Source organism: Perca flavescens, chromosome 12 (genome assembly GCF_004354835.1).
Source record: "Perca flavescens isolate YP-PL-M2 chromosome 12, PFLA_1.0, whole genome shotgun sequence".
Classification (NCBI taxonomy): Eukaryota; Metazoa; Chordata; class Actinopteri; order Perciformes; family Percidae; genus Perca; species Perca flavescens.
Window position 1 is genome coordinate 25578956 of NC_041342.1, and position 25801 is coordinate 25604756.

The 25801-nt window shown below is 40.5% G+C and overlaps 1 protein-coding gene across 2 annotated transcripts in view; it reads right to left on the reverse strand.

Moving 5' to 3' along the window:
- The window catches only part of slc6a9 (solute carrier family 6 member 9), a 73038-nt gene extending 47657 nt beyond the window's left edge, over window positions 1–25381 (reverse strand). Inside the window, exons 1-3 of one of the 2 annotated variants that reach the window (XM_028592895.1) lie at window positions 25294–25381; window positions 24464–24649; window positions 16163–16443 (exon numbers count right to left, since the gene is read on the reverse strand). In XM_028592895.1, the coding sequence (XP_028448696.1) occupies window positions 16163–16192 (30 nt within the window). In that variant the 5' untranslated portion in view covers window positions 16193–16443; window positions 24464–24649; window positions 25294–25381. Of the gene's footprint in view, window positions 1–16162; window positions 16444–24463; window positions 24650–24965; window positions 25152–25293 lie in introns of those variants that run through there. The other variant, XM_028592894.1, reaches the window with a different exon arrangement.
- Window positions 25382–25801: the final 420 nt, after the last annotated feature.

Below are 25801 nucleotides of genomic sequence, written 5' to 3' on the forward strand. Positions count from 1 at the left end.
GTACAGAAATGAGGTTTGAGGTAACTTAGAAACAGTGTAATCTTTACATAGTTTATTCACTAAAGAGCAAAATGTAAAATGTCCCGCTTAGTTTATATATCTTGGTCACAAAGTTGTAGTCCGTAAGATTGAGTTAGGTTGTTTCTAGCGGCAGCTTTAGCAGAAAGATGTAATTGCAGGCAGGCCTCTGGGACCTCATCTCCCAGAGTTCCTTTCGAAAATGAACAGTGTCGACTGTATGAGGTCAGCATGATGCCTTCAAATGCTCCACACTGATAGCAGTTTAGTCTAACATGAGCTAAGAGCTAACACATCCATGGAGATGAGAGCCGTGTGGGGACACGCGCAACCGTAGAGATGATAGAGCCGTGGAAGCAGCGGCTAGCTAACCGTGCTAACACGCAGTAAACAGTGCTAACGCAGCTAGCGGGATAGCCTTGGCGTTGCCGACTTACGTAAAAAGCATCACTAACTATGCGCTGCATTTGAATTTAGGACGGGAAAGTCGCCCCCGGGTCATATGTCCAATCACCATTGTTTTAACTCACTCTTTGATAGATAGGAACTTAACAGACAATTAACTAGATGAAATTCTTACAGACTACAACTTTAAAAATCAAATATATATAAACATTAGCGGTGGGAAAAAAAAAATAAAATCGATACAGCATAGTATCATGATATTTTCCGTGGCAATACTGTATCAATACACAGACGTAAAGTATCGATCTGTTATTATATATGTGTTGGTCAGTTTATCTGCTGACAATCCCATTTTGCAGCAATAAAATTAATGTGAGATGAACAAACAGAGACATTTATCTTTTTAGATAAAACAGATGATGACAAAGTTTCCATTTGGAGACATAATTTGTACTTCAGTCTTTGTGAGACCAAATTTGTTTTTTGTGTGTGTGTGTGTGTGTGCGTGTGTTTAAGAACTAAACTATGGTAGATCATTAGTTCATCCCCAGGGATCCAGACACTTCTTACTAGCTCTGCCTCAGGATGGTCTGTTGGCCTCAGATTAGGTCAAATCTAATGAAAGGCTTAACTAGTGTGCAAACACACACACACACACACACACACACACACACACACACACACACACACACACACACACACACACACACACACACACACACACACACACACACACACACACACACACACACACACACACACACACACACACACACACACACACACACACACACACACCTTTTCATGCTGGCATTAAGTGTGGGGCAATCAGTGAAAACTCAGCATGAATTTGGTGTGGACGGACAGATCCTGAAATAAATGCTTGTTGTGGCTGCAGCTGGCTGTTTGTGGAGGGGGAAGGACTTGTTTCGTTAACTAATTGCCCTATTATGTTAGGTCATTTAACTCTAATTAGAGAAGGACAGATGCTGCGGTTGATAATAACACTAACTTCTCACTTGTTTCTTGATATGTGTGCTTCCTACAACAGCAGACCGGCCAGTGTGAGAGAATAAAAATGTGGATGTTCAATGCATTTTCAAAGAAGCCTGTTGATGTGACTGAGCCAGAACTGCATTAAATATGGGCAGCACATTTTTAGACAGTCTCTCTTGGAAGACAATCATATTGTTGCATCGGATTGCTGGTTTCTGAAAAGTTACAGAAATTGTTCAATGAAGCTAGGGCTGCTACTAGCAATTATAATTATTTATTTATTTTCCAACTCTATTGTTTTTTGCACAGAAATGAATAACATTGACAATTGGCAGGAGTGTTAACTGTTTTCTGTGGTTATCTATTGCAGACCCCACTTCATACTACTAATGATTGTTAATCTGACAATTTTAGCGATTAATCGTTTGGTCTGGAAAATGTCCATCACAGTTTCTCAGATTCCAAGATGACACCTTCAAATGTGTTGTTTTTGCCCAACAGTCAAATATATGTTGTTTATTATTGCCGTTTTTGCTTAAAAAAAAATGACTTAAACGATGAATCAATTATCAAAATAGTTGCCCGATCAATTTTCATATTTGCATTTCACATGAACATTCCCATAAACTAGGCATGCGTATGGCAGTCTCCGTTTGCGCCAGTCTAGACTACAACACAGCCCTGGAGTTTCCATACCAAAGTGGGGTCAGTGGCGTTTCCAAATGTGTCTCCGTTATAGGGGCTTGGAAACGCCGGAGTAGTGTAGACACCAGGAGCAAACGTAGCAAAAGATATTTATTCTTGAAACCAAAACAGAGTAGTGTGGATGTAGCCTCAGACTTGAAAAAAGGTGTGACCAGAAAGTGCTGGTGTGGGTGGTAGTAGCTTTCATCTGTAAACAAGGACAAGCCAACATTAACAGACAAGGGTAGAAAAACAATCAGGAGGCAGAACACTGATAAGGTCAGAATGAATCTCCTCTGTCCTCGAGGCTTTCCTTGTCAACTACCAAACACATGCCAACATCTATTACAGGTTAACCTAAGGCCAAACACAGACATTGATCCTAAACCCCATCACTACATATAACACAAACAACGTTTAAAAGGTCCCATGGCATGACAATTTCACTTTATGGAGGTTTTTTAACATTAATATGAGTTCCCCCAGCCTTCCTATGGTCCCCCAGTGGCTAGAAATGGCGATAGGTGTAAACCGAGCCCTGGGTATCCTGCTCTGCCTTTGAGAAAATGAAAGCTCAGATGAGCCAATCTGGAATCTCCTCCTTATGAGGTCATAAGGAGCAAGGTTACCTCCCCTTTCTCTGCTTTGCCCACCCAGAGAATTTGGCCCGCCCATGAGAAAGAGAGGCATCAGAGCCTGTCTATGGAGAGCCTGTTCACTCCCTATCTCACTCCCTATTAGCCCCATTGTACCAACCCGGAATTTTCCCGAGAGTGGAAGTTCTCCCCTTATTAGACATTCTCTGGAGGCATCATGGCATGCAAACAAGCAAAGTAGCAGTTTGTCAAGGCCACACCCCCACCCTCCACCTCTCCTCCTCAATAGCATTTAAAGCTACAGACACAGAAATGGCACATACCTAAGGAAAGCTCATTGTGGGACTGGCTCTAGTGGCTGTAATTCTGCACCAAAGCTGAATTTCGGGAAAGAGACTTCAGATACAGTATTAGGGGACCACTAAGGCCTATATAAAAGCATCCAAAGAGCAGCATGTCATAGGACTTTTAAAGGAAGCGTTAAAAGAAAACATATAAGGCTAGCGAGGCTTCCTTTTCCACTGCTCTTTTAAGCTCCAGCTCTGACAAACCAATATCCTCCCTGATGACCATAACAAATATGCAGTAAATTGAAGATTAATGCAGCCCAGGTCTCACATTTCCTTACTAGGCTCTTTAACTACACTTTTAAATCACGCAGGTAATGAAATATGCATGCAGCATGATTTTGAGCACATCGCGCTGTAATTAGGAGGCAGGTTGGAGTTTTAGCTGAACAAACAGATGGATGAGGACAGATGAGTTGGCATATTTACCGATGAATGAACACAAATGTATGCATACTGCCCTGTTAGTTTAATAACACTCAGGGTTGGAACTGCTTTTGGGGACGCTGATATCATGTCCTTTTTTTATGTCACTTTATTTGAATTGTTAAAGGTTGGCAGAAGTACTAATTTTGGCTTCAAAAGGGTACCAGTGTGTATTTCCATTATCATCACTAACAATGGCAACTGAGCCTTGCTGCCAGAGTTTGTTTTATATATATATATATATATATATATAGGCCAAAAGTTTGGACACACCTTCTCATTCAATGTGTTTCCTTTTTATTTTACATTTACAATTTACATTGTAGATTCTCACTGAAGGCATCAAAACTATGAATGAACACGTGGAATTATGTACTTAACAAAAAAAAGTGTGAAATAACTGAAAACATGTCTTATATTTTAGATTCTTCAAAGTAGCCACCCATTGCTTTTTTTATTAATAAGGGAAAAACTTCCACTAATTAACCCTGACAAAGCACACCTGTGAAGTGAAAACCATTTCAGGTGAATACCTCATGAAGCTCATTGAGAGAACACCAAGGGTTTGCAGTGCTATCAAAAAAAGCAAAGGGTGGCTACTTTGAGGAATCTAAAATATAAGACATGTTTTCAGTTATTTCACACTTTTTTGTTAAGTACATAATTCCATATGTGTTCATTCATAGTTTTGATGCCTTCAGTGAGAATCTACAATGTAAATAGTCATGAAAATAAAGGAAACACACTGAATGAGAAGGTGTGTCCAAACTTTTGGCCTGTACTGTATATATATAAATAAATGAGGCAAACGCATTACAATCAGATAACAGTGTGGGGGTTTGCTACAGGAGCAAACCATGTAAACGGTTTCTCAATAGACCATCCAAATCGCACTGGCATGGCACAAATGGTTTTGCCTTGCTGTGCATGGCAAGTCCACAGCTGTCCACAGGACAGTTCAGTAAGGTAAACCGTGTTGTTTACAATGACGACATGTTGGATATCTGCTGGACTGCACAAAACGCAGGAGGAACCAGTCGATTGCAACTCTTCCTCTATAGCTGCTTACTGTGGTTGTCACTGCTTGTATTGCTTACAATATTTCAAATCTATCCACAGACCAAATAGTAGACAACACCTGTTTGTCCATATCTTGTTGTGTACAAGTTGTTTTAAACAGTTACACTGCATAACGTTCTGCTAACTCAATGACAAACACATTGCATTTTCTCCTGCTGCTTCACCAAAAAAAACATTCCACTAATTTGCAGGCAGAAAAGTTGTAATGTGAAGCCGTAGGAAATGTTCAGTTTGTAATTATTTAACACAGCTCTGTTACAGCCGTAGGAAAGTGATCAGTAAAAAGTAATTCTTCCAATATCTCAAATGGAATTGGAAGAAATAAAAGAATAACAAGGAAGATCTATTATTAATTTCCTGTTGGCACTTGACCTCAGGTGTCCTATACAGCAATAACAAAAAGACTGCTTAGGAAACCCATTAAGGGCTCCTCTAGTCCCGGGTTTAGGAGCTATGGGGTATGAAAAAAAAAATGCAGGTGTCTTACTAGTCACCTCTCTTAGGTGTTATTTCAAAAGTTGTTTTGGGAGCCGATGCACATAGTGGAATGTGCAGCAAGTAAAATGTACAGAAAGATGCACCATCCAGACATCAAGACACAAGTCTGAAAAAGAAAATAATTTCCTTTCGTTTGAATTATTTTGACTTCATCTCTCTCATGTTTTTTGCTCTCTTTTTCAAAGCACTCTTATCTGTGTTGACAAATATATTCAAATATCACTGAATACTTATGAAAGATATATCTCTCTCAGGCCTTTCTTTATGCGCGTAGACAGTTTTGTGATCTAAAAGGCCAACGAAACACAATTAATATTCTCAGGGGAGTTACAAAACTGTATAATTGTACACAATGTTGTTTCAGTTGGGAGTTGCTGACTTTATGTTGCTCTGTGTTTATTTTGTATGTGTTTCCTCCCACAGTCCAAAAGGTGATGCTCATAGGTATGAGTGGGGACTGGGAACATCTGGGTTAGACCTGTCAGGAGTCAGGGTTTTTTTGTCTTCCATCTAGTACAAAAGTCCCCTGATGTAAAATTCATTTTTGCTTTTAGAATTAAATCAGAAAAAGGCTTTTTGATCCTTTGTCCTGGGTAATATTGAAGGACCTACTCAACTGTTAGTGGGACTACATACTCATTTAAAGTATTTCTCATGTCACAAAAACCACAGAGTGAATCATGTATTTTGGATGTTATCATACTTCTACAAGTGAACATTAAAAGCAAAATAAAGCATAATATATATATATATAAACTAAACTTCGAAACAGAAAGATTCAGTCAGGTCAGGTCCCAGCGCCATAAGTAGACATCCTTATCGTTAAAAGTTAGGTCCTTCAGCACACAGACTGTAGGCAGCACTTTTTCATTAGTCATCGCACGTTTCTAATGTTTGATTTATGTTAGAGGAACACTGAAATTTACCAACCAGCCTATATGTAAACGGAAATGATGTATGTGTTTTTTTTGCATATGGAGCGGGGAAGTAAGGTTCCGATGGAAGTGGTCACCCAAGACCCATGTGGAGACACATTCTGCTGCTATGTGCAAACACACAGACTTAGAGCGGTCACTTGTGATTAGGGGTGGGGGAAAAAATCGATACAGCATAGTATCGCGATATTTCTCGTGGCAATACTGTATCGATACACAGGCGCCAAGTATCGATCTTTTATTATTTAAATTGCACATCAGAATTTAACTTTTTGGTAGTATAATAATAAAATCAATTGCTTATTCAGTCCACCAGATGGCGCTGTTTGTTTTCTGGTGAGGTCAGCGGGGTGACTGTCAGCGTGCAGGAGGATGTAGATAAAATAAACATGGCAGCGTCAGAGAAAAAATCAGAAATGCACCATCTGCGTTTAAATCAAGTGTTTGGACTTTTTCGGATTTTTTAACAAGGAGGGACAACTGAGATGGACATGAGACATGGGATTTGCAAGGAGTGCCGTATGCAAATAAAATACTCAGGGAATACCACAAACATGAGGGCTCATCTCACACGCCACCATCCAGAGTTAGCGTTAGCCGAGGACGGTAAAGCTAATGCTAAACCAGCTCCGCCCGAAAAACCAACCAACACTGGACATACTTAGCTTGACAAAGCTACCTCCCAATTCAGAGCGAGCTAAGAAAAAATAACTCAAGCCATCGCCTACTTCATGTGCAAAGACCTGCGTCCATACAACGTTGTGGAAAATGAAGGATTTTGTCACTTGCTAAAAACACCGGAACCAAGGTACGTGACTCCGTTGCGCCGTTTTTTGTACTCATTTTAATTGTAAAAATACCTGTAGTAGCACAGCAGTGCATACCTGTTGGTATTACAGTCTAGTCCACCTTAATTAAAAATGCAAACAGTTCAGTTTGCCAGGTGTATACAACATTTATAACATATTCATTAAAGTGCTGGTTAGTTAGTCAGCTTGACAGTCACATTTTACAGCAATAAAATTCATGTGAGATGAACAAACAGATGTTGACAAAGTTTTCCTTTGGGGACATAATAATGAAGTTGGAAAAAAGGTAATAAATTGCAATATATTGCAGAATATCGCAATATGTTTAAAATCGCAATAATATCGTATCGTGACCTAAGTATCGTGATAATATCGTATCGTGGTACCTTTGGTGATTCCCACCCCTACTTGTGATTGGCTCAATCAGGACAGACAGGGCGCACACACACACACACACACACACACACACACACACACACACACACACACACACACACACACACACACACACACACACACACACACAAAACAGAGGCCAATCAAACACAATCTAACCCAAAACTTGTTGGTAGTCATGAAACACCTTACATGTTATCTGACTGCATCATCCTAATCTGTACTTTTACGGTTTATTCATTTATTCAGTTTCTAACTTTGAGAATGCATGAACATGGAGGTGCAGACCAGTGCCTTCACCCTGATTAAGGGAAGATATTGGAGAGCACTTTTATTACTTTACATTTTGAAGTTGTAACCATCAATGTCCTTAACATTTGCTTACAAAAAAGAAGCTTCCGTTAATAATAATGCAGTCTTGTGCAAGCTTGTGATCCACTCTGATTTTACTTTTACTCAGGCCATCCGTATCACAAATACAACACACATCACAGGGGTATACGGAGCTGGTAAGTAAATCAAAATGTAATGTAATGTAATGCCTCCTTGCTTGACTTCTTATGCTTTAATAACCATGGACCAACCTGCTTTTACACTGAAAGGCTAATCTCAGAGGGAGCCACGTCTGGGCTTATTACATCTTATTCAATCTATATATCTGTCCCTTACAGCAATTAGGTTAATATCTCTTCACCTCTCGTTAGCTCAGCATGCCTGTGATGGGAAGCCTGACTGTGAAAGGGGCCTTAAACTAAAGCAAGCATTGATAGGCCTGCCATCCTCTTCCCTCCTGAGCAGTTCACGTGAGGAAAAGCTGAGATTGGACGGCAGAACAGTCGAGAGAAGACAAGATAAGAGAAGTGAAGTGACGACAGGATGAAATAAGTGAAGGGACAGGCAGCGAGGACAGAGCTTCACAGGGTTGAGGTTCACAATAGGACAAGCACCACAGGAGCCATACAGCAGAAGAAACACAAAAAGCTCAGATTTGCAACAGCAGGTCGGCTTTGTCCGATGCAACAAAAGGACAAACTGTGTTGAGGCGCTGTTGGAGGGAAAAAAAATATCAACCTTTCTTGTTTGGTCCAAAACAGCCAGCTCTTTAATTGGAAGGAAGGGGAAAGAAAGTGTGTGTGAGAGGGAAAATAGGGTAAAAACATCAGTTGCAGAGTGAAGAAAAAGAGAAAAGACCATAGAGATAACAAAGAGATTGAAATAAATGAGTTGAGATGTTTGTCTGGCGGTCCGGCTGACCTGAGCTGAACACAGCCTGACCTGGCCACTCTGGACACCTCGGGGAGAAAGACAAATGACGGAGAGGATGACGATAGAGTAAAGAAGAGGGAACAGAGAGACATTTCCAACGCTTGGTTTAACCTGAAGTTTCCATGATAATTTCTCTACCCATCCCTCACTGCTTTGGCTGGGAGGGCCCCAGCTGTTCGGTCTGTATAAATAGCGTGAGGCTTCGGGTCCAACCCCCAGGGGAAAGCGGGGCTCATTGGAGAGAAGGCATGGGAACAAATCGGGCTGGAAAAAGCACACAACATACACTTTTTGACAAACATATGGGACCATTGCTGGGGATGAAAGTGGGGGAACATGTGACTAAAGTTGGCCTCACGTGGCAGAAATCAGTCGCGCTTGACATGTGACAAGAGAGGAAGAGCGAAAGGCAGAGACAGAAAGAGATGTGAAATTCCTCATTCATATATAATAATATGGCATTGCTTCGTGTACATCAGTAGATCCTCTTTGAGGCGAATGAAGAAAGCAACAGCAAAAGTCTAAAGACATCCTTCATAGCAGCATTACAAAATGTGCTTATCAGTCTAAATTATGCACTTACATGCAATGACTTACACACTGTCAGTATGACAGAAAATGAAATTAAAATCAGAGTTTTTGCATGCACTCGCCATAAAACTATGGGCGATAAAGATAAAGGTTTTTGTCTCTATCGCTACCTTATACTACTTTCTAAAATTCCGTCATGACAATTGGGCAAACTCCATCTGCTGATAAACACCATGTGATATAATCCAGAGCGGCAACTAAATGGACCATGAGGTGAGATTTCTTTTGTTCTTCTTTCAAAAAACATGGGCACCATGGTGGATACCTTTCTTATGTTATCTTATGACGGCTGACTTTCTCCCTTCTGGTTAGATAGGGAGTGGGATGTTTATAAGCTAATTTTTTAAAGTTCACTGATTTCAGCTTCTCAAATGTGTGTTTGCTGCTTTTCATAGTCTTCTATGATAATACATAAACTGTATATATTTGGGTTTTGGACTGTTAGTGAGACAAAACTAGCCATTTAAATAGGTAAAGATGGCCATTGGGAAATTGTGATGCACATCTTTCACCATTTTCTGACAAATGATTCATCCATTTCATCGAAAATTATCATTTGTTGCTAGAATAAATCTATGTATATGTGCCGCCAGTGGTGTCATACATTTCCAGTGTAGGCTTGATTTTCATTACGCATAAGGAAAATAATAATTTCAAATTGATAGAACATCTTTACTTAAAGAAAGACCAATTCAAGGTTAATAAAGCAGTTCATCTCGTACCTTCTCCCGGCCGGCGTCATTTTAAAGCTGCACTAATTAATAGTTTTAGATTAACAATGGATGAAATGATCACTCTACTCAGCTCTACGGAGCATTTCAGCATCTTTTAGCTTCCTATTGTTTAGATTTTACAGCCCATAACTTCAATGTTTTTGTTTTTGCGACTAGCTGGTGAACATTGCGTAGCTTTTCGCAGATATTGGGCCGGATAAGTGGAAATTTAACTTATATTTCACTTACATACAGAAATAGGACTCCAAATAAATAATAATGGTGCTCTGTGTCTAATAGATGAATGAATAGGAAATTCTTTGCTAACACTATCACAACTATGTTAATGTTGTGTTTGTACAGTAGTTAGTTCCCCTGCCCCCAAAAATCAATTAATGCAGCTTTAAAGTTGTCCCTTAACGTGTGAGGGCACAACGCAAGAAATCCAATTACCAACCACTTTTTCAATGTGCATTAACGGCAAGTGATTACAGGATGAAAATCAAGCAAATTGCTTTACCTAAACACCAACAGAATGTGAGCTAAACAAGAATAAGGCAACTTAGCCTAATTGTAATGACTTGGCGCTGTTGGACTGTGTAAAGAGTAGGACAGCAGAGCATCTAGTAAAAATTAAATTCATGATAAAAATGTATCTGGGACGTTGTAAAACTACTAGAGGGGTTACTGTAGTGAGGGAGAGCATTCCCTCAGTGCTGTACATGTTCAGAAATCATGCTGTGAAGAAAAGCAGTCAACATCAAAAAGTCGATTATTTCATCACTGCGGCAGCCGGTGTGATTGTTCTTCTTCCTTGATGACATTATTTTCCAAATAGCAGCTGTTGTCCCGCAGCGCTGCACCTGGATCTGTAACGGCCCAGTCATGTTTGACCAGAATCAACTTGAAACTTTAACATTTAACATGAACCCAGCAATGCTACAGATTCATTGTCTGAAAGGAGCTAAAGAGGGGAAGAAACAGAGAGGAGGAAAAGTGATAAATAACACAGGGGAGGTGTGTAACCAAGCAGGAGAGGGCTGTCCGGCCCTGAGAAAAGCAGACCCCCGCCTATAGCTGCCATTCAACACCCACATACACACACAGAGCCAGGGAGCACGTTGGGTTAAAGCGCAACAAATTACCTAAATATACTTCTGAAAAGGCCTTTGAAAATAGTTCAATGGGAAACCGTTGATAAAATGATAATAATACGAAAAGAAACCAGAGGAGATTTAAGAGCCCCGTTGTGTGGACACAATGTCAGAGCCCTGTCCATAATTTCACTGACTTCAGAGGACGAGAGAGGAAGAGTGTGTGAAGTCCCCTTTTTCTAACTTGCTTGTTTTTTTTTTTTTTTTGTGGAGTCAGAGGGAGGGAGACCCATTAATCCAGAAACAGAAGGGGAGAGGAAGAAAATCAGAAAAACGAAATCTTCAGCCTGAGTGGTTTTTCCAAATGAAATCTAAAGGTCCGAAACACAGTGGAGCCCTTTTTGTCTCTCTTTGCTGTGTCTGTGTGTGTGTGTGTGTGTGTGTGTGTGTGTGTGTGTGTGTGTGTGTGTGTGTGTGTGTGTGTGTGTGTGTGTGTGTGTGTGTACGGGGGGTTGGTTGGTTGTGGGTTACCTTTTAAAGAGTGCCCAGCAGTGGACGTGTTTGGCATTTGTGGCCCTTGTCCCTCAATTGTACGTTCGCCACAGTTGCTGCTGTTGGGCGCTGCCTGTGCCCCGTACGGACAGTCTCTCTCTCTGTCTCTCTCTCGCTCGCTCTCTCTCTCTCTCTCACACACTCACTCTCTCTCTCTCTCTCTCTCTACATCTGTTTGTTGGCCCCTCACCCCAGAGGCTGTCAACACGGTTGCTGAGCACTGCTGTTAACCAAACTAGCTGACTGGCAACTCAATATGTTTCTTACATAAGGACGCGGAGAGGGAGATAAACTGTCTAGTTTCACCTGTAATAAGTGTACTTGTGTTATCTGGAGCAAATGGTTAGCACTTTGCTGACAATACACATCTCCAGAAATTCATTCTGCAACATTCACATACCTGCACATGGACCACGACTACAAACAAACCACGATAACAGGGAAATGCAATTAAAAAGATAAATTAAAAAAATACAACGGGGCTCAACACAATTGGTCCCAGGGCCACAGTATGGGCTTCACAGTTTTGTCACAGCTTCGGAGCAAAAGTCACAGCCCTGATTTTCCAAAGATGTTGTGCATTTATTATTTTATTATTTCATAAAATGTGGAGTGCGTATATGCGTTTACTTATCTGTGAGTATCTAAAATTTTAAAATATGTTATGTGAATGTGCTTATGTACAATAATAATGTGTGGACCAAATGTATTAATGTGTTGTCCCTTATGTTTTAATGTATGTGTGCGTTTGTGAAAATGTGTGTGTTGACCTCGGGGAGGTTGTGACTGTGGGTTCCACTATTTCTTTCCATTTAGTTTGCACTTCACAGCCTACAGCGCACATTAGCCACACAACCCCTGAGAAATGACACACACACACACACACACACACACAGTGTGGGTAATCACAGCTTCACAAAACCACAGTCCTGTGTATTAACAACGTGACTGTTTCTGCATTTTTGCACCTTTTACAACTTTCATTAGATGAGATCTGCAATAGTAAAAGACTTGAATTGGAATCTGGGCCCAAAAACCTTGATCGGGACATTCCTAGTCTATGGCCCAAATCTGGTGAAAATGAAGGTTCCCTATTGTTTTTTTTATATATATTTTGGTGCATTTGCTCAAAAAGAACCGACATGAATCAGAACCAGTTTTTGATACAAACTAGAACTAATAAGCAGAAGTAGAATTAAATTGTGGAATTGTGAAAATGCATACGTATCTTATGATATTGTTTAAAAAAGGTTTTAATGTTGTGTTTACAATATCAGGGTTCAAGAGGTTTAAGTGTAATTTCACTGCTGACAGATCTGGCGTCCGATATGAGAATTCGTAATTATCATCTGCAACTCCAAACATCTTATAAAGTGTGGATGAAAAGTCACAGGCAGACTTCAAAAGCCTTGCCAATGTTTTTGTTAGATTTAATCTTATGTTCGATTTTTTTGGGGGGGGGGGCTTTTTCCCTTTATTATAGTGACAGTGGATAGATATGAAAGGGGGAGAGAAATGACACGCAGCAAAGGGCCACAGGTCGGATGCAGGACTCAGCCAACGTGGGGGAACGCTCTTACTGGGTGAATGTTATTCTTTGATCAGAGGCCAGTCGTACGTGACCTCTTCCTCCATTTAGCCTTCATGGTGATGGAGGGGCAGCAGTGGGCTGCACAGCCAGACATACGAATACAGCACTCAGCAGACAATTAAGCAAAACCTCAGTCCAACTCCCCCTCCTACTCTCACATCCCTATATATACACCCAAACAGTAAACGTTTTAAAGACGAGTCGAAAAGAAGTAACTAAGGAGTAAAAAAGAAAAGAGACAGCTATCCGTAAATGAAAAGCTGGTCACAGCCAGGGCCCCATCTGCTCATTCGTGGCTTCCAGGGCAGTCAAAGACAACGCAGGAAGATTGAGGAGAGGGGGCTCCCTTTGAACGCTGTGAACGGGCAGGGGAATTAAGTTTGGAGAGAAAGAGTCCCGGCAGAAGGCTACCAGCCGAGCCAAGCGGTAGCAGGAAGCGAGCGCCTTGTGTGTCACGAGATTTACGGTGACGGGTCCATCCACCAACCATCTGGGCCAGGATAAATACATTTCACCAGACTGCAAAGAAAGGGCACGGACTTAGAAAAACAAGTTGTACTATGTAGAGAAAACACAATAGTAAAAAGGGCAGGGTTTTCCCTGGGCTTCAAGCGCGCTTAAGTGCAAATTACGTCATACGCTCATTTGCATATTAGCGGCGTCTTCGCGCAGTTAAAGCTTAGTGGTTGTTGGATGCTGCGAGGGAGAGATCACTAAAGCAAAGCATGGAGGAGCAGCTTGTCACACAAAAAAAAAGACAATAGCTGGTACACCTTGAAAGTCAGCCCAATAAAAGAGGAATAAAAGATGTTAATAAATTCATCAAATCTTGTTATGAATGTGAACAGAAAGATGAGGAGGAAGACAGAAACGAGCTCAAAGAAAGGGAGGAACGGACTAGTAATTGAAGTGACAGTTGGCGATGGGAGAGCACTGTCTTAAGAATCTTCTGTCTGTAACCCTCCTTCTGACACACACACACACACACACACACACACACACACACACACACACACACACACACACACACACACACACACACACACACACACACACACACACACACACACACACACACACACACACACACACACACACACACACACACACACACACACACACACACACACACGATGTCTCTAAGCCACCACTGACATCACCGTCTACCACTGCTGAGGACAACAGTCCCAGCCATTATAAATGACCAATCATGAGAGGCGAGCTGCGTCTACATGTGCATGAGCACTTTTCTGTTGTCACTGCTGGAGTTGTACAATCTTCCCGCAGCTCTTCGCCATCTTCGGCCAGGGAAATAAAACTCTCAGATTTCGAGAGCAAACAAAGGCTTTACCTACTGCTGTGATTCCATGAGCCCAGTTAAACAAGCGATAATTTTTGTTAGGGATAATAGAACACTCTGGGCAAAAAAAAACTGACGTGGTTATTTTCATCCCAATAATAAAAGGCACAGCTCACTCTGAAGTGAAATGCATTACTTTCTATCTTTTCTAAGTAGCTTTCAAACATTTGAGTCAACACCATCCACTTAAAAATTGACTGATGGCGCATCTTTACCTTTTAACTTAAGGATTCAACTTTACAAAAATCCACTGGCACTTCTTTTCTACAATACAGTATGTGCACTTTGTATTTGGGAAGGTGCTGTGCTGTCATATGCAAAACATCTCATCTAATCACAGAGTAACGCTCTAAGATATTTTTGTACTTGATTCATTCACTCATTGTTGGCCTGTACGCCCCTAGTGGTTGTGAGGAGTGATGGCAGTCTTTACAGATGACACATTGAACCATGATAGTTCAGTTATACTTTCCTCAGAGACACCTCTGAGTGTGTGAGGGGCAGTAAAAAAAAAAAAAGGCACATAACTTGATAATGACCACAGAGTTAAAAAAAACAGGCACATATCCACAACAAATCTCCTCCATGGGGTAAACAATTCAAATCCTCCTTGTGACTATCATTTAATTATATTTGAATCAGGTAGATGGGCATTACTAAACTTGTTTGCAAATCTCCAGCAGTGCATAACAATGCAATCGATTGATTGGAAATCTGTCACTGAGCTACAAACGCAGACAAACCCACACAAAAACGTTCTGGGAACAAATATGTAATCTTCATCCTCCAACCACATTCAAATGTTGTGAGAGTGTGAGAAGAAAGAGCAGGAGCGACCGATAACGTCCTCCTCTGAAGTTCAGACGGTGAGTGTGCATTTTAACGTGGATATGCATCTCAAAAGGACAGTTTACAAAAATGTCAGCGGGGAGGAAAGCGGCGCTTCCAATGTGCGAGAATGTCACAAGAGAGTTGGAGCTCAGAGTTTGTGTTTATCGTCGTCTCAAGACGGACTGAAGAACTCGGACTGAAGGGAAAGAGAGGGAAAGAGTGAGAGAGAAGTGACCTGACTGCCAATGATGCCAAACCTCTATTTAAAGCTTCACCAACAGCACAGGCCGGACACTGACACAATTTACCTTTTGGCCTCATCTCTTACCAGCAGCCGGAGAACACCGAAAAACATGTTCACGGTTTGCTAGAGCTGCAAAGATCCGATAAATTGGGTACTGTAAAAGCAGAGTTGGGGGATGAAAGGGAAGGCTGCGAGTTAGGACAGATTTAAGAGACTTTATGGGCAGTGTTTGGTTGATGGTGAGTGCTTAGCGCCATGGTGAACAGCAGGTGATGACAGCTCCGCCTGCTGCACACAAACACCAGCACAACAATCACTCCGAAGGAAAACGCAGGCTTATCATTCAGTGCAAACGTATGGATCTTCGTTGTTTCAAAGATTAAACTGTTGGGTGATTTGGTGCGCATGAAAACGTGTTCCCAGGTTAAGAAGGGCATCTTAAAGACAAGAGGGAATCAGAAAAGTTGGAGCACAACCCCCCAAAAACATACAAAATAAGAAAATAAAAGCCTGTTGGAGTCCTGTGAGTGACTACTAAACCACCTGGTCTCTTGTGTTTAAATTGGGGAAAAGTGGATGCAGAGAGTGACTCAACTGGTTCTCCAGCAGCTGCATCCCACCAGTGAACTGCATCCATGTGGACATCTCTTTGCATTTAGATCTGTGTTACTGCTTTTAAAAGTGTGTGTGGGTAATACGTGTGTGTTCACTGAACAAAAGTTAAACTTACCAGGATCCCGGACAACTGCTTCTCTTCCATCCTTCAGGACCTTGTCGGCAAAGATCCCCCCTGCCTCTCTGCTGCCGTCTCTCTGCCTCTGCCGCCTCTCTCTCTCTTTCTGTGGGATGGACTCGTCTTCCTCTCGCTATCAGAGTTTGAAGTTTTTCTGAGGTGGCGTTCGCTTGAGTGTCTCAGTCCCGCTCGTGCCTCTTCTGCGCTGTTTGCGAGTGTAGCTGGAGTGGCGTCGCTGCTTTGTGTTAATTCTGCCCTAATCCAGAAACTTTTCTATGCTGTGAAAAGAACATGTGACAGGCAGAGAGGGGTGGAGGGACGGGAGGAGTGGGGAAGGGGGAGGCAAGGCAACACTTTTTAGTTACTTGTCCCCTTGGCCATGTGCAAAACAATTCCTCCCTCTTTGTACATGACCTGATTCAAGGCAAAAAATTAAAACACAAATCAACAGTTTGCACTCTGAGTTCTACATCCCAAGAGGTTATCAAGAGGTGTGAAATAAACTTCGGAGAAATCTGCAAGAAAGGATGCAGAGAAAGAACTTAGAAAGCATGTAGTAACAGATTTGCATTTTGTAGCAAAGCAGCTGCCATAACAAAGTGCCCTTTTGTGTAAAGAGATTAACTGTTAGGGTAACGTTTAGACTGCTCACTGACTACTGCTGTATGACAGCCAAATTGGAAAAGAACACTCAAAAACAGCTTGGATTGAGAAAAATAGTGGCAGAAAATACTTTGGGTTCAGTAAAATGTATCTGAAATGTTCATGATGGCAAGTTACTTCAAATTTTCATATGTGATGTTTTTGTCCCATCCTAGTAAATATGTTAACGGTGATAAATTTGATTGTCTTAAATACCTTATATACAATATTGTAATATTGTTTTTTTCTTTAAATATTGCGTCTCTGCAATGACATTTAATTAAAAATAATCAGTGGAGGCTGGTCTTGAGAACTTTAGAAAGTGCTGTGTAAAAACTAGGGCTTTAACTAATGACTGATTAATCTGCAGATTATTCATTCAGTGAATCAATTTGTCAAAAAACTATTTCCCAGAGCCGAAGGTGACATCTTTGCATTGCTTGTTTTGTCCATCCAAAAGTCCAAAACCCAAACTTATTAAATTTAAGGTTACAACGATTAATCAATAAAATAGTTGCTGATTAATTTCAAATAGATCGAATGACTTAATAAATTCTTTCAGATTTATAAAAACTTTTTAAATCATCTGATTACATAACTCCTTTGACGCTGATTGTTCTTAGTTAACTTGAGTTGTCATGTGGAGACTGGAGTGTGTGTGTCAAATACTGTAACTCTGCTGCATGTCTCCCTTCATCTGACTTTATCACTGTCTCAGATAATGAAATGCCTAGACAGTGTACTAAAAGCATCCCAGCAAAAGAAGAGAAAGTGGCCAAATATAGCTACCATTCAGCGTTACAAACATACAAACACAAACACTCATGTACAGGAGCCTAGAGGGACTCAAAAATGCCCCGGGACATCCATCATACACAGCACACTGCACACTAATGAAAAGATGACAAGAAACAAAACTAGGTTAAAATCTGACCTTACCCATCCATTTTATGATGTTTGAAGAAATCAGAAAGGGCAACCAGCTCAGCAATAAGAAACTAACTGGCGCGAACACAGCATTCGGACTCTATCCCACTGTTTGACTCGTGTATAGGGTTGGGTTCAGTTTGTATTTTTACGATTCCGATGCCGAACCGGTACTTACGATTCCTAAACAGATTCTTGAAAAACTGAAAAATGACATAAAAAAAAGGCTATTTTATAGATGTGGTAGCCGTAAAGTAGCTTACATTTACGGTAGCTAGCTAACAGTAGACTACAGAGAAAGTGTGATATTTGTACGTCCGTTTCAGAGTGACAAAGGGAAAATACTTTAGTCGACACATTCAACTGGAACCGAACTGAGGAACCGAAGTTTGCGTTCTAATCCGGTCCGATTGCTACCGGTTAGGAACCGGGTTTCGGTACCCAACCCTACTCGTGTATGTAAACAAGACAAGAGTTGAGCCAAGCCTATTGGGCCATTCCAGGAGGAGGAGCATAAGAGGTTACATGAAACTCACTCTGAGCCTTGACGTGTCTTATGAGTAGGGCTATCGTTCAAACATTTTCGATATAGGTACCGTGACTTCAATACCGGTTCCTAAATAATGCTTTTTCCGATGCCAATTTTAAATTATTACAAATCTTTTTATCTATTTTTCAGCTCTAACTACGTGAGCCCGTCTCTGTGTAACAAGTTTTTCCTGCGTGTCTCTACGACGTGTAACGTTAGACAGCCAATCACAGACATAATTAGACTCCTTAGGTATTGAAATTGGGTATTGAATAACAAGATATGTTTCGATACTCGATACTTTAGAGGCAATTGGGTCGGTGCCTAAAAAGTGTTGAATTTGGTACCCAGCCCTAGTTTTGAGGGATGTTCCAGGGCAAACAATTAGCTTCCAAGCCAGGGTGCTACAGTAACTGTTACCAGGTTACCATTGGCAACCATTTTGAGAAATTGTCAACCAATTTATGGCCTTTGCATGCCATCATTGGCAACTACCTTTTAATATACAGTAAAAGCTAGAATTACCGCCTTGCGGCTGTATGTCTATGGAGAAACTCAAGTATCACAATATGTTTCACCAAATATCTCAATATCGATATTGCAACGCTATAGGGTTGACTATTAGGGCTTTCACAAAAATATTTACACAATGAGATCTAAAATACAGATGTAACACGAGCCTCCTGTACTCTTCACGATTATAAAAGCTGTTCTCGGGGTTCACTCTACGTCTACACTGTAGCAGTGTGGGGTCCCTTTACTACCGGTCTCACATGGTGCACAACACAGTGGGTTCAAGACAAAATAGCATCCGTTATTGCTATTAACAATGCATCGTATTGTTGGGCTTGCAAAGCAGCTGTGTCTATCAGTATAGTCAATATGCAGCGGTATGATTGGGACTCCACAAGCTCTGTTTTGTCACGATAGACAGCCTCTTTTTTACACTGTGCACAGAAAGGTAAATATGATTTAGAAATTGTGACAGCACTCAAAGCCGCACTAACTATGCTTCGGGCACCCAGTAAATAGAGGCAATAAACTGTGTCTCACTTTGGACTGCTGAAAAATAAGAATTCTTACAATAAGGCAATGGCATTGGGAATGATGAGATATGGGATTTTTAAAATGAATTGCACAAATCAGGATTTGTTTTTAATAATGGCATTCAAATGACATTGACTGCTGTTGCAGACCATTGGAAAGGGAGGAGAGTGCTGCAAAAACAATCTATAGCTGTAAATCTACTAAAACAAAAAAAGTCAAACAATGTGGACTATTTCCAAACACCCTGGCAAAAAAACGGAGTAAAAAGGTACCATATTGTAAAAAACGTGTTGTAATGTCTTTTTTGTGCTTTCATGTAAAACTATAGTCAGTATGAGTAAGAATTTTGCATATAACAGTGCTATTATTACCCTCTTGCATGCAAACTTTCTATAACAAAAGATCAAACTCAGTGTCACAACTACAGGTTATGTTTTGTAACCGCACAAAACGGAAATCCATGACTGACGTGTGACAAAACATCCAAGTTACATTCCAGTTGTTGAAAAAAGCATGGCCACTATTCACATGGGCCTTTTGGCTTTCAAGTATAGCTGGATGATGATAAAGATCATCAAAACAATCGAACAGTCTGATGTTTGCAGAGGTCTGTGTGGTTAGACTGTAGCAGCCTGGTGTCATTTTCAGGCCATTTGATAAAGGTAAAGATAGTACAACCGTTTAAAATGCTAATGCTCTAGTGCAGGGGGTCTTCAATGTTTTTAAGGCCAAGGACCCCTTAGCTAAAAGAGAAACGGAGTAGGGACCCCCTAATTTGTATACTGTATAACATTGAGTTGCATATCTAACTTGTTCAAATGGATTTAAATACATTTATATTAATATATTAGTTATACATTATGTTTTTATGCTAAACATACATGTGGAACAGTGAATCCTTAAACTGAACTGTATGGTTGCCATAGTGGCCTAAGCTTATTTTCAATGTGTAAATTAAATGTTTTTTTTTTCACAAGGGCAATTTATCTTTGCTGTTAATATGTTGGATTTCAGACATTTAAATTTTTTGAAAAAAAGAATGTCTTCAGCAAAACATTAAGGGGTGGTGATGATGCAGTGGATATGACACATACCTTTGGTGTGGGAGACCCAGGTTCAAATCCCACTGCGATACATCAACCAATTTGTCCCTGAGCAAGACATTTAACTAGTTGCTCTAACCCTTGGGTTGTCTTCCCGTCAACCTTGAGAAAAACACTTTGTTTTTGATGCCTTTTTTTCACAGTTTGTTTTTGCTTTTTCCAACGTTTTAAATGGTTAAATTTTTCTTCTACACATTTTCAGCGCTTATTTCTACGTCCCATATGTTCCGATATAGAACAAAAATTTAAAACGGGTCAATTTGACCCAAAGTCAACACAAGGGGCGTGTGACCTCTGACATATATAGCAATTGTAAGTTGCTTTGGATAAAAGCGTCAGCTAAGTGACACGTAATGTAATGACCAATTCAACAAAGAGCAACCCAACGTCACCCTGAGGTGGACAATCATGTAACATGACATCAGTAACGTAAGTCCACATCGAGACATGATAGTCCCGGTAACATTACAGTAAACGGGAAACATCACTGCCTCTATCGCTGTAAAAAATGTTTAAGCACTTTGAAGGTAAAAAACAAAACAAAACACAAGCACTGAACTGTCGAGGAGTTTGTGTATCAACAGGTGACCATGTCCTGCAATAACAAAGCAAAGTCACGGCATCTCTAGCTTCATCTCTTTTCTTTTTTCCCGCTGCCTTCACGTATGGTCGAAAATTTTTACATTTTAGGTTCTCCATCGGGGTTTCTCAATCGAAACACGGACTGTATGATGACGTCGTGAAGTTGCTTGGGATCATGGGAGTTGAGGTTAGTTTTAGTTTTATTCACATTACATTTAGTAGGCAAATGGTTATTCATGTTATGTCAATCTCAAAAGCTATTGCAGTGTTTCCCACATAATTACTTAGAAAACATTTTGCCTAGTTAGTATCAAATGTGCAGCCTTCCTGAATCTTACAAAATAGAGATTTGTCGTAAGTGAAACTAAAGTCAGTATGAGTAACATCGCATAATACAGTTCTATTATTCCTGCAGCCTTGCATGCAGATTTAAGAACAAACTTTGTATGCCTATATCCATGCCAGCAGGTTATTTTCTTGTAAACATGACGGACATGAGTGACAAAACATTCAACCAAGTTACATTCCACTTGTTTTAAGTAGCAATGCAAACTAAGCATGGCCGCTATTTACAAGGGTTCTTTGGCTGGCAAGTAAAGCTGGGTGATAGGACAATATATATCATCAAAACAATATAAAAATGGCTATCGTATATCCTTTTCTATATCGTAAGTATTTAATTCACACAGTAGGGCTGCTCGATTATGAAAAAAAACATTATCACAATTATTTTGGTCAATATTGAAATCACAATTATTTAACACGATTACTCATTGACTTTTGGAAGGATGTTGCATTTATTGAACTTAAAAAACAGTGAAAAAGTTAAACAAATGACACTGAAAACACCTTTAATTCTGAAATGTCTCCATTACTTTTCCCATTGAACTTTATAAATTCCCCTTAAAATAAATAATGGCGGATTTTTAAATGTCACAAGATACCACAAACAGAACATTGCTGACTATTGGCTGAGTGAGTTTAGCTTTCGGGAGGGGCAAAGGTGCGCAAGTCATTTAAAACATGAGACAAAATAAGATTTCACTTCCAAAACCTAATGTGCAAAATAATTTGTCTTTTGTGATCTTTGAGCCAAAATCAAAATTAAATTAATTGCACAGCCCTATTTCCTCTTTTTTTATTTTTTTATTTAAAAAGGTCCCATGGGATTCACTTTTTTAACATTAGTATGAATTCCCCCAGCCTGCCTATGGTCCCCCAGTGGCTAGAAATGGTGATAGGTGTAAACCGAGCCCTGGGTATCGTGCTCTGCCTTTGAGAAAATGAAAGCTCAGATGGGCCGATCTGGAATCTGCTCCTTATGAGGTCATAAGGAGCAAGGTTACCTCCACTTTCTCTGCTTTGCCCGCCCAGAGAATTTCACCCACCCATGAGAGAGACATCATGGCTTGAAAACAAGCGAAGCATGGCAGTTGGTCAAGGCCACACCCCCACCCTCCACCTTGTCCCCCCTCTCTCCTCCTCAATAGCATTTAAAGCTACAGACACAGAAATGGCACATCCTAAGGAAAGCTCATTGTGGAACTGGCTCTAGTGGCTGTAATTCTGCACCAAGGCTGAATTTCAGGAAAGAGACTTCAGATACAGTATTAGGGGACCACTAAGGTCGATATAAAAGCAACCAAAAAGCAGCATGTCATAGGACCTTTAACTGAAATACCAAACAGCTAAGCCTAACTATGCTTTGGGGCCCCCTAGTGGTCGCAGCATATAGTAGATCCATTCTGTTATTTCTGACCATTCTCCTGTCTCTTCCTCTCCTCACAGAGGGGTTAAACAGAAAGCGGTCATGCATTAACATAGCATCACCATGTGAAGATGTGGGAATAATGCACATTTCCATTAAGCGCAGAGATATCTGACAGTGACACTACAACTAACTTTGTTGTATTACTGCAGTATCTGTATTCCACCAGTCCAGACTTGGCTTCACAGAAATAACAATGAAATATCTTAGGAGCATACTGTCAAAACTGTCTGATGCATGCCATGGGAAAGTTCCAGCGTAATAAATATTGCAAATATGCTACAGTGCAAATGCAACAGATTCCTCCTCACACAACTGTCAGACTGAATGATGCACTTTGTACACACAATTTATTGAAACATACTTTGTTACTTTAGACGCTCATTGACTTGTTTTTTCTTACTCTTATTTATGCCTTAAATTTGTGTAACTGAACAATTTCCCTGAGCGGATCAATAAAGTATTCTGATTCGAAACTGTGCGCTTCCCAGGAGTGAAACAAGCTTTGGTGTCATTTGCCCATCAATGAGAGAAACTCAATATCTAAAAAAATGTGACATGCACATAATAAAAGCTGGCAATCTGTGGCGATTTGTTTTATTCAAAGTGTCATTTTTAATTGGAAGAATGTTGAATGTTACGGCCTGGCAACAGATGCTGATACTTAACTCACAGGCATTTCAACACACGCACAATTGTGTGTTACCTACAGATTACGTAAGCATAAGGAAAGCAAACAGAAAACTAAGGCTGGATGAAAGAAAGACCCTCCTGTGTGTGTTGGTGTGTCGGGGGCTAGGGTTACTGCCATTCATGCACTTCTGTTGACATAACCTATTTTTACCCAGTCCAGCAACCAATTTGGCTATGTCACAGGAATACAAACTAAACACATAGAACAAATATTATTATCATCATCGATTATTCTGCCAATTGTTTTCTTGATTAATTTGATCTATAAAAAAAAAAGTAAATAGTGTATTTCACAATTTTCCAAAACTCATAAAAATATAATTATTGGTATTATTAGAATAATTGTCAATACAATTTTGTAATGTATCCTAAAATATTAGCATGTATAATGTATTGTAGGTTAGTCACCATAAGCACTATAGTAAGCTATTTTAGGAATACTACAAAAGAGGATTTGTGGTGAATTTGTCCATCGGCAAACTATGCTACTGATAGGCTACATAATCGCCTATCACATCAATGAAAGTCAACTACTACGACAGGAAGTGTTCAAAGCAGAAGACCGGCTTTGACAGAACATTTGAACGCGGAAATGCCTCCCTTCATCTCAACCCCTCAACCCCCCCACCTCGCTGTGCTTCACAACAAGAGGAGGAGGGGGGTGGGGGGATCCAACCGGCGCCACGTGTTTCACCCCGCTGAGATAAAATAACCGTTTTACAACAGTCTGCATCACATCACAGTATGAACCACTCTGCCTGCTGAAACCACCTTTACTACAACCGAACGTCTAATTCATGGACACATGTTGAATGTTACTAATAGCTAGATGATCATTCGGTCTCAACAGCCTCAACATGACACATAAGCTTGCTCCTTTAGGAGGGTAGGGTATAATCACATTATAGCTAAGGTCCGGTGACCCCCCCATCACCGCGTATTATTACTCACTTAAAAAACAAAACACACAACAAACTATCTTCTTCTTGTGAGGTGCGTTGTCTTACCATGGAGGCGAGCTCTCATCTGTTGCCTTGAATGTTCTTTACATGGGCTTGTGATGTTTTCTGCCAATTTTGGGTTATTGGCTGTTGCATCACCTTGGTCTTCCGTTCCTCTTCGGTCGCAGCCAGCCCAACAAGTTCTCGTTAAGCCCCTCCTTTCTCAACTTCCAAAATAGGCGGCAGTTGACCCTGTGTAGTGTGCAGCGACACACAACCTGTCAGAGACACTTGAAGGTTGCAGTAGGCTATCAATTTGTCTACACGCACCCGAATGGGTTATATGCTATAAAGATGCGCTCAATTATTGCCTAATTGGGCTATATGTAAAATCAAATAAGTAGGCTATCAATATATAGATATAGTGACACATTGGAGTGATCAAACCAAAATGACGCCCCTTCACGACATAATGCATGTGAAGCTACACGTGTTAAGTGGAGGAATGAATGCATGTGTAGCTCATTCTTTTGTTACAGAGCATGCCGCAACGATTCCTCACAGATACCCGTCTGGTGTTTGCAGGCAGTTTGCAAGCAGTGCAATCAGATGTGACTGCATCCGAAATGCTGTGGGCTACGGTGTCATTTGATGATAACGCGAATTCTCTAGCAGCCCCAGTCAAGGTAGAGGTAGGGGGGTGCTGAGTCAATGCGATGCTCCAGACAGGTGTGGTAGCCTCGGCTATGTATGCCACTGGTGATAGATGGAGGGTTCGGGGGCGCCCACATATAATAAACACACAATAAAATAGAGAATGTGTTATGAATGACAGATGCAGCCGAGGAATGGATGATGGCACTTCGTAGGTTTTGACATGCAGATGCAAGCTTTACCTTGTTTTTTATTTTTTGGACCGATCAGGTTGTAGGGCTGTTGGGAAGGCGGCGGAGGAGGAGGAGACACGCATGCAGGCGCGGGGATGGTCAGAAGCTGGGGTGAGAGGACAGGAGGGAGGTGAAGGGTTTTAAAAAATTTGGGGTGATGGTCAAAAATGTTTGCACAGCTTAAATGTTTTAATTACCCACACAATCTAATGGTGACTCAAAGAAAACACGTAAATTGTTGGATCTGTTATTCCTTACGATAAAAAAGAAGTAATTTAAAGTATTTTCAAAGGATAAATAACGATGCAACTAATGCCATGCACTTTATGTGACTATGGTAGGCCTAGATAAAACGATAACTATAAAGGTTTAGGCTATTACAATATTAAGATTGGGAATTTAATAGGCTATTCAGTATGATACAAACACTTTGTGACTTTGACAGCCTCCAAACAAACTGTCCATTGGTGGAACTTTTTGTCTGATTCATATTTTACATAATACAAAATATTATATT